At 44.0% G+C, this 19,897-nt stretch overlaps 1 protein-coding gene across 9 annotated transcripts in view; it reads left to right on the plus strand.

Annotated features, from left to right (window-relative positions):
- The window catches only part of RAPGEF2 (Rap guanine nucleotide exchange factor 2), a 624,821-nt gene that overhangs the window by 5,110 nt on the left and 599,814 nt on the right, over window positions 1-19,897 (plus strand). For 4 of the 9 annotated variants that reach the window (XM_029617118.1, XM_029617324.1, XM_029617428.1 and 1 more), the window contains exon 1: window positions 4,788-5,248. The exons of 1 other annotated variant lie outside the window; for it this stretch is intronic. In XM_029617118.1, coding sequence (XP_029472978.1) covers window positions 5,180-5,248 — 69 coding nt within the window. In that variant the 5' untranslated portion in view covers window positions 4,788-5,179. Of the gene's footprint in view, window positions 1-4,787; window positions 5,249-19,897 lie in introns of those variants that run through there. 4 more of the 9 variants (XM_029617361.1, XM_029617650.1, XM_029617576.1 and 1 more) reach the window with 2 other exon arrangements.

The raw sequence follows: 19,897 nt of genomic DNA on the forward strand, positions 1-19,897 counted from the left end.
AGGACCTGAAGCTTTCTCTGAATCTGTCAACACATAATTATGGTTTTTAAGGATCCTGAGCCTTGCGTTGATTCCTGGCTGGGGAAGCTTCCTGGCTATTCGAAACTTAGATCCATGGCTAAATACAGCTGTGTTATCTGCAGATGATAGCAGTACTGTCTTGGGGCACATTTTTTGAAAGTAAAACTAAGTGTAAGTGTCTTGGCAGATATTCACAGTCACCTAAGCGACTGGATTAGATCTGCTAGGTCGAGGTTCACTGTCGTCTGAAGGAAGGCTGTTTGATAGGCTTTGGAGCATGAACTGGGGGACTCTGTTCAGTTCCCACCTTACTAATGCATCACTGCTGGCAGTTACTGGCATCCTTGGGAGAAAAGCGTGGAGGCGGAAGTACTCGCTCTCCCCATGAGGTCCTCCCTCCAAAGTAAGGTTGAGGCGTACAGCCAAAGCAGCACTGGGAGCCTCGAGCTGTACCTTTTCTAGGGATAGCTGGTGGACTTCACCATCAGTCCAATAGCTTTTTATGAACACCAAACTAACTAGAATGTTTTATAAATTAAGAGATTAATTGTATAAATTAGTATTTATGGGATCAAAGTATTTATTGCTGCATGACCCATTTCTATTATGTACTATTTCAAAATCCGTTTTGAGCTGTAAAGTCCATCCACCTCCACCGTGTTACTTTTGGAGGAAGACAGTTTGTTGTGTGAATAGGAATTTTACTATAAACTACTCTCCAAACTAAGGGATTGCTTTTAAAGCTTTCTCTCTGACTTCTCTGTTTTTCACACTGTTGGCCACTTTCCAGGTATCAGCAGCTCTGTGATTCTCCTCTTGTAACTCTCTCTCTGGCTTCTGTTTGTGTCCCCCCATGACTCTTGTCTTTTGATCTCTTCTCTCCTCTTTCTTCATGTTGCCTTTGGTCCTCTTCTCCTCTGGGTCCCGATCACAAATTGGTGACAAAGGGTTCCCTGGAACTAGACTGGGATCAGCAAGCAACTCATTTCACAGAGGACCTGTTGTCCCAAAATGGATTTGAACTGGTGACCTAGAGGTGAAAGGCTCTGTAATGCTCTGACAATTAATTTGAGCCATCCAGTACCCACCCTGCCTATAGTAAACCTTCTCCATTTTTTCTGCATAAGATGTCTCTCTTATGCAGGTAGTAATCAAATCTGCCTCACCAGAGCAGAACTGTCTTCTTCTGTTTAGCCTTGGTGCACTGATTCTCCTTCCATGATCTCAACCTATAAGTCCCTTTTGCCAATCATGTCGTCTTTCCTTCCTCTTTATGTCATCCTCCTCCTCTATTCTCAGTCTCAGCTAATGGCATCTCTGCCTTTTTGGTCCCTAAGACTAGTCTTGGCATCATTTTTGACTCTTCTGTTTCTCCTCCTGTATTCACTCTGTTTCTAACTTCTGGTGCTTTGCTCTTCACAACATTGCCTGCTGGTTCTTTAAGTCCCTGCCATGCAAAGATTTTTTTTTTGTTTGTTTTGCATCACTGAGGAAATGTAGTGGTGCGATCACAGTTGCATAGTAGATGATGGCAGAAAAAGACCAGCTGGTTCATGCATGCTGCCTGGTTATCTTGTCTGCCCTGCAAGGGTATATGCCAGCTGCCATCCATAGAGTGTGACCACTGTAAGGTATCTCTCCTTTTCCAGGACAGCTTTTACTTTCTTCCCAGTGTCCTTGGAATGGGCCTCAAAGTGACTGACAGGTTATAAACAGGTTGGGTGGGAAGTATGAAGGGAGTGGTAAACAGCTCACTCTGAGGAAAGTGAGGTGTTGTAGGGATTGGTCCTTGATCTGTTTCGCTTCAACATTTTCATTAGCAATATTGTGGAAGGGCTATGGGGAAAGATTTGCATTTTTGTGGATGATAGTGAAATCTGCAACAAGGTAAATGCCATGGAAGGTGTGGAAAACATGAGGAGGGATCTAGTGCATATTGGGGAATGCTCTAGAGTCCACAGCTAAGATTTAATGCTAAAAATGCAAGGCCATGCATTTGGGTAGTAAAAACCAAGGGAGCAAGGGTGAAATTCTGTTCACAAAAAAGAATGGGATCTGTGAGTAATCATATTTGATGACTTTAATCTGGCCAAGTAGATAAGGTAATGGCAAAAGCCAGAAGGATATCTTGGTTGCAGGGGGAGAGAAAAAGGGGGTTCTTTGTTGCCTCTGTATAAGTCCCTGAGACCTCATTTGGAGTATTGTGTACAATTCTGGGGTTTGCACCTTCAAAAGTATAGAAACTGGATGGAGTTGATTCAGATGGCACCTGCTTACATACAGGCAGATTCAGAACAACCAGCGGGAGAGCCGGTGCTTCGTGTTGAGCGCCCGCTCTCCCGATGTGCCCAGGCACCTCTCCTGGTTGCGCGATTCTCTATTTAAATTAAGGCCTCCTTATTAGCGGAAGCGGAGCTGTCAGTAGGTCCAACATCCGATGCTTAATTTTACTGGCATTGGTTGTCGAACCCACTGTCAGCCAGGGGTTTGGAAAACGGATGCCGGCAAAATTGAGCGTCTGTTTTCCAACCTGTGGGCTGGTGGACAGCTTTTTTTTTTTTTAAGTTTTTTTATTTTGTTTTATTTTTGGGAACTCCGACTTAATATCGCTATGATAACACAAGAAACACAAGAAACTTGGGTGTTATACTTGACAACCAACTAAACTTCAAACCATATATCAAATCTATCGTTAGCAGTTGCTATTTCAAACTCCAAACCCTCAAAAAACTCAAACCCCTCCTCTACTTCCATGACTTCCGCACAGTACTCCAATCACTAATTTTTTCAAAAATCGATTACTGTAACGCACTCTTACTTGGACTCCCTGCCACCCACCTCAGACCTCTCCAACTCCTTCAAAACGCTACTGCACGCATCCTCTCTAATGTCAAGAAGAAAGACCACATTACCCCCACCCTCATCAATCTCCATTGGCTGCCCATCCATTCACGCATCCTATACAAGACCCTTACCCTCATCCACAAAAGTATTACTAATGAACACTACAACTGGTTAAGCCCACCCTTCCTCCCTCGTACCTCCACAAGACCTACCCGCTCCTCCCTTCGTGGAACTCTTATCCCCCCATCTATAAAATCCACAAGACTCATCTCCACCACCAATAGGGCCCTTTCCCTCGCAGGCCCTTCCCTGTGGAACTCCATGCCACTTGACCTTCGCACCGAAACCTCCACACCCACCTTTAAAAAGAAACTCAAAACCTGGCTCTTCCTCCAAGCATACCCCCAATCACCTTCACCACCTATAAACACCTTAACCCAACCTCCATCTAGTACTAGTACTAACACCCCCACCACAGGACCTACACCCATCCCCTCAAGACAACCACAAACCCCCCCACTTATCATGCACACAATAATTTATCTCTTATTAGCACCGTACATATTTTCTTACCCCTTTCACTGTTGCCCTTGCACATTTTCAAATATTGCACACAACCGATGTACATACCACTTGTTCATTGTTTCCCTGTACATATTTTCTCCTCACGTTTCCGTCTTCACCCCCCCTCCCCTCCCCTCCATCCCCTATTTATTTAGTTATTGATCTGTTACTATTTTCTAGGTTACACAATGTTCCTTGTAAAGGCTTTGCCTATATATATCCTTGTTTTAAGTTATCTGTAAACCGGCACGATGTGCAAACGGTTGCCGGTATATAAAATTAAATAAATAAATAAATAAATAAATAAAATTAAGTCTGAGAGTGTATAGAAAAGCAATTTTTTTCTGCTTTTCTGTACACTTTCCCGGTGTTGTCCATGATTAACACCTGCCTTTGGGCAGGTGTTAATTTCTGAGAGTAAAATGTACAGCTTGGCTGCACATTTTATTTCGGGGATAACTAATAGACTCATCAACATGCATTTGAATGTGATGAGCTCTATTAGTTTCGGGGGGGGAGTGGCTGTGTGTAAAAGGTGTGGTCAAACGAGGGCTAAACGGTGCGCTCCACCTGATAGTAATGTACGATAGTAAGGATATCAGAAAAAGATCAAATGGTCCATCTAGTCTGCCCAGCAATTTGCTTATGACAGTAACTGCCTCTCTGTGCAGGTTATCCCCCATGCAGAAAAGTTATACCATCCCTTTCTCTAAGCCTTTAGGGATCTGCAGTGTTTGTACATGCAAACAAGGTTGAAAATCTAATGCTAACTCTGCCCCCTTGTAGCAGATTTTTCCTTGAAATGGTGGGTGTAGTTAAGTAGGTGGAGTTTTCAATAAACGGGAATATTGCTTTAAGAATGAAAAAAAAAAAGCAAAAAGATAAAAGGTAGTCTTAGGATCTGATTCACTAAGGCTTTTCTCCCATCATTTGTTTAAAGGAAATGACCTTGATGAATCAGGTCTTAACGAAGTTAATTATCAACGCGGTCATCTAAACAGTATTTTTACTTTTTCCTAATACTGCTGCTTTAATGCTATGCGCCGGTAAGTAACACAGGGTCAGCGGCAGTGGGCTGGCGTTAAACACACGGTCCTGATTAGCTCTCCGCCTCCAGGGCGTGAAACCTCCAGACTCCTCTTTCTCGGTCTTACACTGACCAATCAGGAGCTTGCGGTTTCAGCCAATCGAGCGCTGACTTTCATTCAGAACTTTGAGCTGCTGGGCGGCCTTACCCCGTGACCCAACCCTGCCAATCGGTGACGCGGCCGCCGCTAGCGTCACGCCCCTCTGCCTATCGGCCTGCCTTACCCCGCCCCGCCCCTAGGTTTCCAAGGAGGCTGACAGCGCCTCCTCCCCCCCCCCCCCCCCTTGGCACTGGCAGGAAGCGGCAAGTGCGGGCCATCGCGGAGTCCCTGAGGAGCGCCGGCAGTGGAATCTCGTCTCCAGCTCCGGAACGGCGGTGGCATCAGGGACCGCCTCGTCAGTTCCCTATCCGCCGCCCATCTCTCCTTCCTCTCCCGGTATGGGGCGGCGGCGCCGGGTCCTGCAGCAGTTGTCGGCGTGAGGGCCGGCTAGAAGCACTCCCCCCCCCCCCCCCACCCCCACAACGCGTTACAAGCTCGGCCTTCGGTGAGACAGTCCCTGCTCAGCGCCGCTCCCGGAGGTTGCAGGGATCCTTTCGCGGGAGGAGTCGCCGCTCGGGACGGTCCCGGGCTCTCCCCTCTTCCGCTCCTTGCCTGGCCTGGGGATGGCATCGTACGTGGATAACAGCTTCCGCCAGGCGGTGATGAAGACCCCGGCAGAGCGGAGCCCTCAGGTAGTAAATGGGTGGGGGGTGTGTGGACAGAGATCCGAGAGGTTGGTGAATGGTTTCCAGCCTTCTCCCTGCCCGTGGTTTCTGTCTGCTTCGGGGCGGGGAGAACTGTTGGCCCACAGTCTTTGAAATTTGCAAAAGATTTTAGTTCTCTCTGCTATGGTGAAAGCATAGACGAAGTTTACTGTCATAACCCTTTCGAAAAACTGTGCCCTTCACCCTTTTAGGATTCACTGATATTTTCTGGTGGTGTCATCTTTTGCCCATTTTATTCTGACTTGAGGATGGGAATGTTAGTTCCTAAAAGTTAGTCGAGACATATATTAAGTTAGCCCAATAAAAATGTATCTGCTTTATTTTGGTTTGTTTGTTAATCTTTATTTCTTAAAGGTTAACAAATGTTATGAAAGTCTTTGCACACTTAGGGTTGTGCTGACAGTAAAGATTGATGAATATTTTGTTTCTAAGTTTCATTTTGTCTGTATTTGTCTAATGTTCTTCCCTGTTATTTGAAATCAGACACACTGCAGTCATAGGGAGAACTGATGACTAGGAAATCTCTGCTGCATTTCCCCCACCCCGCGCAAGAACTTCCAGAAGTGTTCGCTGGCACCAGGGGTGGGAGGGCGAGGCCCAGCCTGGACCCTAGTTCCTGACTGACTACAGTCCAGCTCAACCAGGCTCTGCTTTTAGTAGAACCCGGACTGGGAGCCTGGATCAACTGCCTGCTCTGTGGAAGGAGGAATCTAAACAAGGACTTGGTTGTACATTAACAAGTTTGTGGGGCTTTAGTGAAAATGACATTCCTTCTTTATTATGTCATTTTGTTTTGTTCTGGTTGCTAGAGTTCACTAGAGAAACTTTTTTGCTACTACAGAAGAGACTAAAATAACATGTGGAAGTGAGCATCCCACCCCTTCAGAAATCCATGAGGTTTTATCGCATGCGTTTGTGTACATGGGGCTTTATTAGAGATATGGACAGCTTTCTCTTCCAAAGACTTTGGTTAACAACATTCTTTTTCGCCCAATCAACTAGGTGTATTGGAGCTTTTGAACTTATCCCTTTATTGGTTTTATTCCTTTTGCAGCCTACCGTGAATCCTAGAAATTTCCCCTTCTTCTAAGCTTGATGGACACACAGCCTTTAACTCCTATTACAAACCTAGACCTTGGTTCATCAGAAACTCTGAGCTGTAGAACTGGTTGCTGTCAGGAGATATTAAACTCCAACATGTGATTTTTTTTTCTTTCTTTTTTTTTTTTTGTATTCCTTTAAGCTGCAGTAAAGATACTTGGGTTTGGTTGGGGGATTTTCTGACTAGTCAGGTGGAGATGTACTCCTGAGCATAATTTTTCACTTTCACCTGAATTTTCCAGAGTTGAGGCCTTAGTGGTAGGAAGGAAATGTGCTCTTACCTCCTCAAGAGAGGAGTCCTGTGGTCTGAGTGATTCTGTACTGCCTGCAGTGAGGCCATTATTTGTCACCATGGCAACTTGCCCTGTATAGGCACCCAAACAGGAGAAAATGATAATGTCCCCTTTGTAATTGTCTCATTTAAACCCCCATCCCCCTCCATCCCTGAAAGAAAAAAAATATCTGGTTTGTATCTCAAGGGCCTTTCTTTTAGGATCATTTTGCTATGAAGATCGGGACCTGCTGACCATGGCTGGAATGGTTATGGAGTGACTCGCCTCAGTCTCTCTAGGGCCCTTCTGCACGTTACTTTGTCATCCGTGACTGCAGGGAGATGAGAAGCAGGGTCTGTAGCCCAGCAATGCACCGTGCAACCTAGGAAGGGTTTTATTAGGAGCATTACTACATCATCTAAGCTGGGGAACTACTTGGTTTGAAGCCCTGTAGTGTGCAAAATGATTATTTGCTACCAAGAGGCTGGGAATCCTTTACCCCCCGTTTTTGGGGTTTTTTTTTTTTTTTTTGCAGCGTGCTTGTAATCTGGCAGGTGTAATATTTTGGGAGTAACATGATTGGTTGTCTGTATACATAACAATATCTTTAACAGTCATTTGGTAATATTAATGGACTTTGGAGGGATAAAAATCAGCCACTTGTGCAGCAAAGACCTGGTGTGGTTTGATCTTTTAATAGCCAGGGGCCAGTGATGCTGGCCTAGTGCTAATGACCAGAGAGATACATTTGTCATGGAGATTTGTGACAAATTTCATGGGGAAGTCCTTCACAGCTTTAGCTCATAGGTTTTAATTTCCTTATAATACCATGCCGTTTGACAAAACTTTCTCTTCCCAAGTCTTGCACAAATAGAGTCTTGTTCCTTATGTTTCTTTTCAGGGCTTTGAAAATCCTCTGAGACTTATACGCATCAGATAAAATACGGTCACCTTGCCTTCCACTGTAATGTGTTTTGTGGGACTTGGTGGGAGTGTGTGATGAGGGCATTTCTTCCCTGATAAGAGTGCAGTCCTCTCGCTCCTCCACTTTAATGCAGTCCTCTTGCTCCTCTTCTTACCCACTTAGCCCTTTCATTCTCCTCCTCCCTTAACCCTGCCGCAGCTGCCTTCCAGACCCTGATTGGGGATGAAGAACCTCTTCCTGTGTCTGCTGCACTAAGGCAATGCCTCTTTCTAGGGCCCTCGACCTGGGGGCCAAAGATACCATCACTTCCCGCTTCCAGAGCCTCTCCATTAGCTGTTCACTCCAAGCTAAGTGGGCAAGGGGGTTTTGATTCTGAAAGGAACTGCCCGCCCCCACCTGCAGCATGCAAGGTGAGTTTCTGTGCAGAGGACATTAGTCTGGGATCAGTTCTGCTCTTCATGTGTATCGCTAGGTGACTTTTCACATCCCATGTGTTTATGTATCCACACATTATTTGTGCTTTTAATGATATCTCTGCTTTAGCACATGTAATCAAAGCAGTTTGGTACAAGGGTAGGGGCTACGAGCTGTAGTCATAAACAGCATGGAACATCCAGGTCAAGCGATACTGAGGTCAGGACCTGGAACCCCACCCCCCCAAAAAAAAATGGGGCTAGTGGAAGACTAAAGTAGAGTAACCTTTGAAGGCAAGCATAAAAACATGAGCAAGGCCCAGGAGATGAGCTGGTGAAAGGATGGGAGGGGGCTTGCCAGCCAGCCAGTGAGGGCATAAGGGGAGGGTAGGAGCCGAGAGGTGTTGAGCTGGCATGCTTGGAGCAGTGACTGGCAGTGAAGGCATTGGCGAAAAGGAGAGAAAAGTCACGGTCAGAAGGGATGAGTTCTGGATGGGTTGAGTAGTTGGAGGTGGTAAGACATAAGAATATAAAGATGTACTGTGCTGGGTTGGATGGCGGACCAGCGAGCCCTGCATCCTATCTCAGACAGTGGCCATCCAGGTCACAAGTACCTGGCAGATCCCATAAAGGAGATCTATTTCTTGTTGTTCCCACCCAGGGATAAGCGATGACTTTCTCGAGTCTACCTGGCTAATAACTGTGTATGGACTTCTTCAGGAACTTGTGTTGCAGAGTGAAAACATACTTTCTGTGATTTGTTTTAAATCTGTTGTTTGTTAGTTTCATGGAGTGGCTCCTTGTTTGTTACTTGAAAAGGGGGCACTGCATGAAGTTAGTCTTAAATGTGCTACATGCTAATTGGAGAAAATTCTTTTTCACTCAGTGCACAATTAAACTCTGGAATTTGTTGCCAGAGGATGTTGTTAGTGGAGTTACTGTATATGTGTTCAAAAAAGGTTTGGATAGGTTCTTGGAGGAGAAGTCCATTACCTGCTATTAATCAAGTTGACTTAGAAAATAGCCACTGCTATTAATTGCATCAGTTGCATGGGATCTCCTTGGTGTTTGGGTAATTGCAAGATTCTTGTGGCTTGGTTTGGCCTCTGTTGGAAACAGGATGCTGGGTTTGATGGACCCTTGGTCTGACCCAGCATGGAAATTTCTTATGTTCTTATGTAAATGACCACTGTTTACCCATTCCACCTTATTCCTGATTTTATGAACCTCTATCCCTCAGAGTCCTCTCCTTTCCAAGCTGAAGAGTTCTAACCTGCTCAGTCTTTATTCATAAGGGAGCCGTTCCATCCCGTATTATCATTTCTTTGCTATTCCACCATGTCTTTTTCTAGTTTTTCTAGTTATTTTTCTAGTTCCACCATGTCTTTCTTCAGTGGTCACACCACCACCATGCCTTGCTCAGTGGTCACACCACTGAGCAAGGCAGTGACATTGTGGTATTCTCCGTTCTTCTCTAATTCCTTACCTTGTATTTGCTTTCTTCACCACCGCTGCATACTGAACTGAGGGTTTGAAAGTATTGTCCACAAGGATTCTGAGGACCTTTTTCTGGGTGATGGTGTCTAATATGGAACCTGAATTTTAGATCCCCCCCCCTCCCCAGCCACGTGAATCAGTTTCCATTTGTCCATGTTAAATTTCATCTGCTGTTCAGATGTCCAGTCCTCTAGTCTTGCAAGGTCCTTTTGCAATTTCTCACAATCCGCTGTTGTTGTTTTAACAACTCCTGAATAATTCTGTGACATCTGCAGATTTGATTATCCCACTCATTGCTCTCTCTTCCAGATCATTAATACATTTGTTAAATAGCACAGGACCCAGTACAGATCCCTCAAGCTCTATACTCTCAGTCATATAGACACACGTGGCTTAATGATGGAAGAGTCAACATGATTTTAGCCACGGGAAGTGTTTGCCTTACTAATCTATTAGATTTTTTTTGAAGGTGTAAAAAAAAACATGTTGATAAAGGTGAGTCACTTGATATGGAGTATTTAGATTTTCAAAAGGTATTTGACAAAATCCCTCATGAGAAACTTCTCAGGAAATGAAAAAGTCAGTTTGCCAGATGGAGTTAGGCTAGTCCTTTTGTTTTTAAGAATATTTTCTATCATGTTACCTGGCACTGACATTGGGCTCACTGGTCTCTAGTTTCTTGAATCAGTTCTGAAGCCCTGTTTAAAAATTAGGTGTGACATTGACCTCCTTCCAGTCCTCAGGTACTGCAGCTGTTTTTGAAATGGTAGGTTGCAGATTACTAATAACAGTTTTCAGTTTCATGTTTTGTGATGAATACCATCCAGTTCTGGTGATCTGTTACTCACTTTGTCGCTTTGACCTATTACATCTTCCAGTTTCCCAGTGGTTTGCTTTAGTTGTGCTGAATTATCATTGTCTGAGAATGTTGCTGGTTTGTGTATGTCCCCAACATCCTCTTCAGTAAAGACTGAGGAAAGAATTCATTTTATTTTTCTCCTATTTCTTTGTTCTCCCTGCATATCCTTTTTACCCTTTGGTCACCTGGAGGTCCAGCTGACTCCCTTGTAGGTTTTATACCTGGAATATACTTGAAAACATTTTTTAGTTTTATCTCTAAGGCAAGATTTTACAATGGAGGCATACTTGTGTCACTTTAAATTTCAGAGAATTTGAGTATTCTCATGTATAACGCAAATGTTAAAATAGTTCCCATTGTTGCACCAAAATGAAACTCTGCTCTAATAGGCTAGTGCTAGATGCTTTTTAGTTTTGTACTGTGTGTTGCTGTTAAACTGTAGACTCAACTTTTTTTTTTCTCATACCAACAATGCTTTGCTTTACAGGAGCTTTCTATAGAGAAGAGTATCATACCATGATACATCTGTAAACACGGCATAGAAACATAGAAACATAGAAATGACGGCAGAAGAAGACCAAATGGCCCATCCAGTCTGCCCAGCAAGCTTCCCTCATTTCTTCTCCCATACTTATCTGTTTCTCTTAGCTCTTGGTTCTAATTCCCTTCCACCCCCGCCATTAATGTAGAGAGCGGTGGAGGAGCTGCATCCAAGTGAAATATCTAGCTTGATTAGTTAGAGGTAGTAGGAGTAGTAACCGCCGCAATAAGCAAGCTACACCCATGCTTATTTGTTTTTACCCAGATTATGTTATACAGCCCTTATTGGTTGTTTATCTTCTCCCCTGCCGTTGAAGCAGGGAGCTATGCTGGATATGCGTGAGGTATCAGTTTTTTTCTTCTCCCCTGCCGTTGAAGCAGAGAGCTATGCTGGATATGCATCGAAAGTGAAGTATCAGGCACATTTGGTTTGGGGTAGTAACCGCCGTGACAAGCCAGCTACTCCCCGCTTTGTGAGTGTGAATCCTTTTTTCTTCTCCCCTGCCGTTGAAGTTATGCTGGATATGCGTGAAGTATCAGTTTTTCTTTTCCCCTGCTGTTGAAGCAGAGAGCTATGCTGGAAATTCGTGATGTATCAGTCTTTCTCCCATGCCGTTGAAGTAGAGAGCCATGCTGGATATGCGTCGAGAGTGAAGTATCAGGTACATTTGGTTTGGGGTAGTAACCGCCGTAACAAGCCAGCTACTCCCCGCTTTGTGAGTGCGAACCCTTTTTTCTTCTCCCCTGCCGTTTAAGCAGAGAGCTCTGCTGGATGTGTGAAGTAACAGTTTTTCTTTTCCCCTGCTGTTGAAGCAGAGAACTATGCTGGATATGCATTGAAAGTGAAGTATAAGAATGGAGTGATCAAGCTAGTTGAAAGGCATCAGGAATAGAGGAAGGTGGAGGTAGTAATTTGGATATTTGGTTTGGGGTAGTAACCGCCGTAACAAGCCAGCTACTCCCGTCTTTGTGAGTGCAAATCCTTTTTCCACATTTCCTCTTGCTGTTGAATCTTAGAGTGATGTTGGAGTCACAGTAACCATGTGTATGTTTATTGACTAAGGGTATTGTCTCCAGGCAGTAGCCATCATTCTGGCGAGTCACCCACTCTTCATTGGCGGCCTCTTGACTTTATGGATCCACAGTGTTTATCCCACGCCCCTTTGAAGTCCTTCACAGTTCTGGTCTTCACCACTTCCTCCGGAAGGGCATTCCAGGCATCCACCACCCTCTCCGTGAAGAAATACTTTCTGACATTGGTTCTGAATCTTCCTCCCTGGAGCTTCAAATCGTGACCCCTGGTTCTGCTGATTTTTTTCTTATGGTAAAGGTTTGTCGTTGCCTTTGGATCATTAAAACCTTTCAAGTATCTGAAAGTCTGTATCATATCACCTCTGCTCCTCCTTTCCTCGAGGGTGTACATATTTAGATTCTTCAATCTCTCCTCGTACGTCATGCGATGAAGATCCTCCACCTTCCTGGTCGCCCTTCTCTGTACCGCTTCCATCTTGTCTTTGTCTTTTTGTAGATACGGTCTCCAGAACTGAACACAGTACTCCAGGTGAGGCCTCACCAAGGACCTGTACAAGGGAATAATCACTTCCCTTTTCTTACTCGATATTCCTCTCTCTATGCAGCCCAGCATTCTTCTGGCTTTTGCTATCGCCTTGTCGCATTGTTTCGCAGACTTCATATCATTAGACACTATCACCCCAAGGTCCCTCTCCTGCTCCGTGCACGTCAGCCTTTCTCCCCCCATCGAATACAGTTCATTCGGATTTCCGCTCCCCATATGCATGACTTTGCACTTCTTGGCATTGAATCTCAGCTGCCATATCTTCGACCACTCTTCCAGTTTCCTTAGATCCCGTCTCATTCTCTCCACTCCTTCCGGCGTGTCCACTCTGTTGCAGATCTTAGTGTCATCCGCAAAAAGACAAACCTTACCTTCTATCCCGTCCGCAATGTCGCTCACAAAGATATTGAACAGGACCGGTCCCAACACCGATCCTTGCGGTACACCACTTAAAACCGCTCTCTCTTCAGAGAAGGTTCCGTTTACAATCACACATTGTCTTCTGTCCGTCAACCAATTTGCAATCCAGGTCACCACCTTGTCACTCACTCCCAAGCTTCTCGTTTTATTCACCAGTCTCCTGTGCGGAACCGTATCAAAAGCTTTGCTGAAATCCAAGTATATGACATCGAGCGCTCTTCCTTGGTCCAATTCCTTGGTTACCCAGTCAAAAAAGTCAATCAGATTTGTCTGACAGGATCTTCCCCTGGTGAATCCATGTTGCCTCTGGTCCATCAATTCTCCGGACTGTAGATAGTTCACTATTCTCTCTTTCAGCAGAGACTCCATTACTTTTCCCACCACCGAAGTGAGGCTAACCGGCCTGTAGTTGCCAGCCTCCTCCCTGTTCCCACTCTTGTGAAGCGGGACCACCACCGCTCTTCTCCAGTCTCTCGGCACCACTCCCGTTTCTAGGGATCTATTGAACAGGTCACACAGCGGACCCGCCAGAACATCTCTGAGCTCCCTCAATATCCTTGGATGAATCCCATCAGGCCCCATGGCTTTGTCCACTTTCAGGTTCTTTAGCTCTTCCCACACATTTTTCTACTGTAAAAGGATTTTCATCTATTCCACTTCCCTCCAGTTTCTTGTTGTGTAGAGATGGTCCTTCTCCAGGGTCTTCTTTAGTGAACACAGAGCTGAAGTATTCGTTTAATATTTCTGCCATTTCTTCGTCTGTCTCCACACATTGATCATTACCACCTTTCAATTTTACTATACCACTTTGGACCTTTCTCTTTTCGCTGATGTATCTGAAAATGTTTTGTTCACCATTTTTTATCTCCTTGGCAATCCTTGGCAATCCTCATCATGCTGCCAGACCAGTTCAAACAAGTGGTATTTGTCCCCCCTACCAGCAGATGGAGGCAGAGCAAAAGCTGATCTGATGTTCTTTCCTACATTGTCTGGTACAGCAGGGAAGACCTCAGTAGTTCTCTACCTCCAGCAGATGGTAGGTGACTTCAATTAAGCAGGAAGGAGGAGGAAAAGTTGCTCCTGTGGCAACAGCCTTAACTTCAGGCTGATTTCCTTACTGGGAGCCTTGGCCAAGTCGGATGCTATTCCATTACGACAGTCAGAAGGGTGGCCTGCTCTTCCTCTCTCAGGGCAATCTGGGCGCAAGATCCCTGTATTGCCTTTCTCTGGCTAAAGGACTTTGGTGCTCTGTGACTTCAAGAAACACTGAAAAAAGAAAAATGTTGCAGGAAAGAAAGCACAGCCCTAGGCTAGCAGTGGTGATTTGGCCTGCCGTGTGTGTGGAGCAGTGGGACTTAAATCTGGTCTTGAGAGTCTTAAGAGGGGGCACCGTTCGAGCACCCGAGGATCTTACATTGAAGACAGTGATTATTGGTAGCTATTGGTTTGGCCGGAAGAATACTGCGGTGAAATCTTCTACTCGGTGTGCTCAGTTTCATTTTATCCATCCAGTGACCCCCGGATGTTGTCATCCAGACAGCATGGCTAAGCCTGCTTATTGACAGAAAAAATAGAATACAGGTACCTACAGCTATAATTAGGGTTACTCTTCTCTAAGAGCATCACTTTGCACTTGTCCAAATTAAATTTCATTTGTTGTTTACATGCCCATTCTTCCAGTTTTGCAAGGTCCTCTTGCAATTTCTCACAATCCTCTTGTGATTTAACAACTTTGAATAATTGTGTTTCAGCAAACATGATCACCTCGCTGCTTGTTCCCATTTTTAGCTCATTTATAAATATATTAAAAAGCAGTGGTCCCTGAGGCTCTCCACTATTCACCTTTCTCCACTGGGAAAATTTACCATTTAGCCCTACTTTGTTTTAACGAGTTGGCGATCCACAATAGGACACTCACACCATCCCATGACATTTTAATTTCCTAAGAAGTCTCTTGTGAGGGACATTGTCAAATGTATTCTGGAAATATAGATACACTATATCAACTGGCTCACCTTTATCCACATGTTTGTTTACGCCCTCAAAAAAGTGTAGCAGATTTGTGAGGCAAGACTTCCCTTGGCTAAATTCATGTTGGCTTTGTCCCATTAAACTATACTTATCTATATATTCAGCAATTTTGTTCTTCATGATAATTTCTACTATTTTGCTCACACAGATGTCACTCACTGGTTTGTAGTTTCCTGGATCACCTAGTGATCCCCCTTCTGAAAATTGGCATTACATTGGCAACCCTCCAGTCTTCAGGTACCATAGATGATATTGATAGTTTGCTGACCTGCTATTGGAAATTTGTAATTTAATTCTCAGTTCTATCAGCACTCTGGGATGTATACTATCTAGTGCAAGTGATTTGCTACTCTTTTTAGTTTGTTTGCCCTCGTACATCTTCCAGGTTTACTGAGATTTTTCATTTCCTCTGAATCATCACCTTTGAATATCATTTCTGGCCTGGGTATCCCTTACATCTTCCTCGGTGAATACCGAATCAAAGAATTAATTTAGTCTCTCTGCTATGGCTTTGTCATTCCTAACTTGATCATTTAATGGACCAACTGACTCCCTTGCAGGTTTTTTACTTCAAATGTACCTGAAAAATTTTTATTATGAGGGGTTTTTTTTCCGGCAGCCTTCTTTTCAAATTCTTTCTTTGCCTTCCTTATCAATGCTTTGCATCTGACTTGCCAGTGCTAATGCTGTTTCCTGTTTTCTTCATTCGGATCTCTTTTCCATTTTTTAAAAGATGTTCTTTCAGCTATTATAGCCTCTCTCACCTCACCTTTTAACCATAATGGTAGTTGTTTAGACTTCCTTCCACCTTTTCTAATGTGTGGCATACCAATATGGTATTTTTAAATATTCATTCCTGATTTAAACTCTTAATGTTTGCAGTTGCATCTTTCAGTTTTTTCCTATTTTTCTCTTTTTCTCCTAGTCACAGTTAAATGCTGTCACACTAGATTTCTTTTTTTTGCGCTCCCCTGCAGTTAAGTCACTTTTGATAATGTTGTGATCACTATTGCCAAGAGGCTCCAACACTGTTAGATTTCGCACCAAATCCTGTGTTCCACTAAGGACTAGGTCTAAAATAGTTTCCTCTCGTGTTGGTTCTTCTACCGGCTGCTCCATGAAGCAGTCATTTATTTCATCCAAGAACCGTACACCTCTAGCATGTCCTGATGTGACATTCACCCAGTCGATACTGGAGTAATTGAAAATCGCCCATTATTACTGTGCTGCTGATTTTGTTAGCTTCCCTAATTTCTTTTAGCATTTCCTTGTCTGTTCATTCTGGCCAGATGGATGGTAATGCACCCCCACTAGTGTTTTATTCCCCTTTTCACCTGGAATTTTTATCCATAAAGATTCAACATTGTTTTTTGTTTTCTGAAGAATTTTTTGTCCTGTTTGACTCGATGCCCTCTTATCGCATATAGTGCCACTCCTTCACCAATTTGATCCATCCTATCATTGTGATATAATTTGTACCCTGGTATCAGTGTCGTATTGGTTATCCTCCTTCCATCAGGTCTCTGAGATGCTAATTATATCTACTTCTTCATCCAGCGCTATGCATTCTAAATCTCCCATCTTATTTTTTAGACTTCTAGCATTTGTCTACAGACATTTTAAATTATACTTTTTTATTTGTATTAACAATCCGCTCGTCAGTTGACGAGCGTAATTTGGAATCTTTGTGCTCTTTACTTAGACACCTGGTCCACTTTGGCATTTATTGCATCCTCTCTATTGGGATGCCCTAATTTCCCTGTTCTCTTAGAGCCCTTCTGAACGACTGTCAGCTTTACTCCATCATCTAGTTTTAAAAGCTGTGCTATCTCTTTTTAAAGGTTAGAGCCAGCAGCCTGGTTCCACTCTGGTTAAAGTGGAGCCCATCCTTTCGGGAAAAGGTGTCCCTGTCCCAAAGTGATTTCCAGTTCCTAACAAAACCCTAAAACCCTTTTCCTTGCACCATCATCTCATCCATGCATTGAAACTCTAGAGCTCTGCCTGCCTCTGGGGTCCTGAACGTGGAATGGGGAGCACTTCTGAAAATGCTACCCTGGAGGTTCTGGATTTCCACTTTCTACCTAAAATCCTAAATTTGGTTTCCAGAACCTCCCTCCTACACTTTCTTATGTCATTGATACTGACATGTACGAAGATAGCTGGCTCCTCCCCAGCACTATCTAAAATGCTATCTATGTGATGCATGAGGTCTGCCATCTTTGCATCATGCAGGTAATTTACAAAGCAATCGTCACATCCACCAGTCGCCCTACTAGCAACCTTCCTAATAATTGAATTGCACCCACAACTGCCGTCCTAACCTTTCCTTCCTGGGCACCTGCTCCTGGATACACATCCTTGGTGTGAGAGGATGCTACATCACCTTGAGGGCAGATCCTAGCTACAGCCTTGCTTCCTGCCTCATCAAAGTGATGCTGTACTTCCAATCCCTTACTGTTTTTTTTTTTTGTGTCTTCTTTGTTACTGAAATTATTTGTTCATTTGGTAATATCTTCTTTTGAGCTTCAAGGGAGTTTAATGGTTCAGCTTGCTATACCAGACTATATAGGGAAGGATGTCAGATTAGATCAGCGTTCTCTCTGCCTCCATCTGCTGGTAAGGGGCACAACTCTCACTCATCTGGACTGGTTTGTTAGGACTCAAGGAAAGACAGCAGTTAAGAACCTAACTAAACCTTGTTGGAGATTGTGAACTCTAGTTTTCAATGTTTTGTATATGAGTGATTTTTCTTGTTCAGTTATAAGAGAAGACTTTATATAATGTCTACTCATCTAAGTTTTCTTAGCAGGACAGGGTTTGTTGGCTTGAGCTGGATCTTTTGCACATTGGAACTCATGAAGGTAGTGGTGGGGTGAGAGAAGCAGAATTTCTATTTTCCCTTTGATGTCGGAGGACTTGGGAGTGGGAATGAAGGAATGGATTGGGAGTGTATTGAAAGAAAGTATATATTGATTTTCTCTTTTTCTCTTTTTTTTAATCTTTGATTTTTCTTTTGTGTCTTTCCATGCTTAATAATTCTAGATATTCTTGGGTAATATGATATTTTTTATCAGTTCCTTTAAAATTCTTTCTGTCATGATTTTAGTTGACCACTGTTGATAGCTATGAGAGTCTAAGTTTCCTCCATTTTGTTTGAAGTCTTGAAATTATGAAATTTGTTATCGTAGAAACCATGACGACATTATTGTGTACTTGCTGGTGATTACTAGTTATCATGATGAAAGCTCCAGTTCAGAGGATTACTTTCAACCTTCTTATGGGTTGGCTATGTCCTATGTTGGAAATAATATGGGTGTTTGACTTGCTATTAATTGCCTTATGGAATTCATTTCCTTGCTTTGGATCAACACAGCCATGGTAGAGGAGCACAGACAGCAGCTAAAGTGCTTGCTCTGGTGACAGACACTGGACTCTGGTCAACAAGGATCAGGCAGAAAACTCTGATAATCTGAACATGAATTGAGTGGGGAAGAAACTGAAACACTGTTGGGGGGGGGGGGGGGGGGGAGGAAATGGGCAACACCTTTTAAAAGCATTTAGCATGACTTGAAGCCGATTCTTGCTATGTGTTCCCTTCCACAATCAAGCATACAGCCTGTTCCAGGTAACTGAAAGGTCGGGCCTCTGTACGTGAAGGCCGCTCATCAGTGGAGCACAGTGGCAACGTGATGGGCTTAAAAAATCAGAAGCACATGAGGTAAAATAGTTGCATTTCAGATGTCACTTGTTGATGTGCCAGGGTTTGCTGGTAATGGAATAGATGATGCTGTGTTCCTTGTTGTAAGCATTATTTTTGCTATCGGAATAATTTTAAGCCTTTTTGGTATGAGGCAATGGGAAGTAATAAATTGTAGGAGGCTTAAATGTTCCTACCATGAGTAAAATCTTTTGACAGGAAGCATTTCAGGGCAGCTCTGAGTAACGCCTGTCAAATGAACCTAATCTCCTGGCAGGTCTTAGGCATTGACTTCTAGTAATGTTCCTGGTTTTTGAAGACAGACTTTGACTCGTGAGTGAAACGGAAATATTTAGTAACCTCTGCAGACTGCTGTCACCGCCAGGAACCTTGTTCCAGTCAGCATTGTAATGCTGTGATGTAATACTGAAGTTAAGCGTGGTATAAAAGACTCATACATTTCCATGGTTTGCCGTCAATTTACTTTTTTTTTTTTTTTTGGTTAAACAGGATGTTTTGTCATCTCTTCCCAAGCTGGTTATTGGGTTTGCTTTGCCAGGGCTCTCATGAGACTATAAAAGGGGCAGATTTCCAAGGCCCGGTGGCGTGCGTAAAGCCCCGGGATGCGTGTAAGTCCCGGGGCTTGAAAAAAGGGGTGGGGAATGGGCGGGGCAGGAGCCTCCAAGCACAGCGGCCATTTGGCGCTGTGCCTGGGATTGCGGGCTGGCCATTGGCCGGCGCGTGCAACCTACGCCTGCCTGGAGGCAGGCGCAACTTATAAAATAAAGGTTAGGGGGGGTTTTTAGGTAGGGCTGGAGGCGGGTTAGGTAGGGGGAGGGTTGGGGGGGGGGGGGGGGGGCGGAAGGAAAGTTCCCTCCGAGGCCAGCAGGGCTCCCCAAGGGCTCAGCACACACAAGGTTTACTATTGTGCACTCCCTTGCGCGCGCCGACCCCGGATTTTATAACATGCCGGGTTGCGCGCACAAATGTACGCCCGTGCGTAGGTATTAAAACCTAGCCCAAAATTTGCCATACTGGATCAGATCAAAGGTCCATCAAACCCAGTATCCTGTTCCCAACAGTGGCTAATCCAGGTCAAAAGTGTCTAGCAGGATCCCAAAAGGTCGGAAGTTGGATTTTCCCAAGTCCATGGTTTATGAACTCTTCTTCCAGGAATTTGTCCAAACCTTTTTTAAACCCAGCTATACTAACATCTTTCACCACATTCTCTGGCAATGAATTCCAGAGCTTAATTATGCATTGAGTGAATAAATATTTTCTCCTG

Source organism: Rhinatrema bivittatum, chromosome 1 (genome assembly GCF_901001135.1).
Source record: "Rhinatrema bivittatum chromosome 1, aRhiBiv1.1, whole genome shotgun sequence".
Taxonomy (NCBI): Eukaryota; Metazoa; Chordata; class Amphibia; order Gymnophiona; family Rhinatrematidae; genus Rhinatrema; species Rhinatrema bivittatum.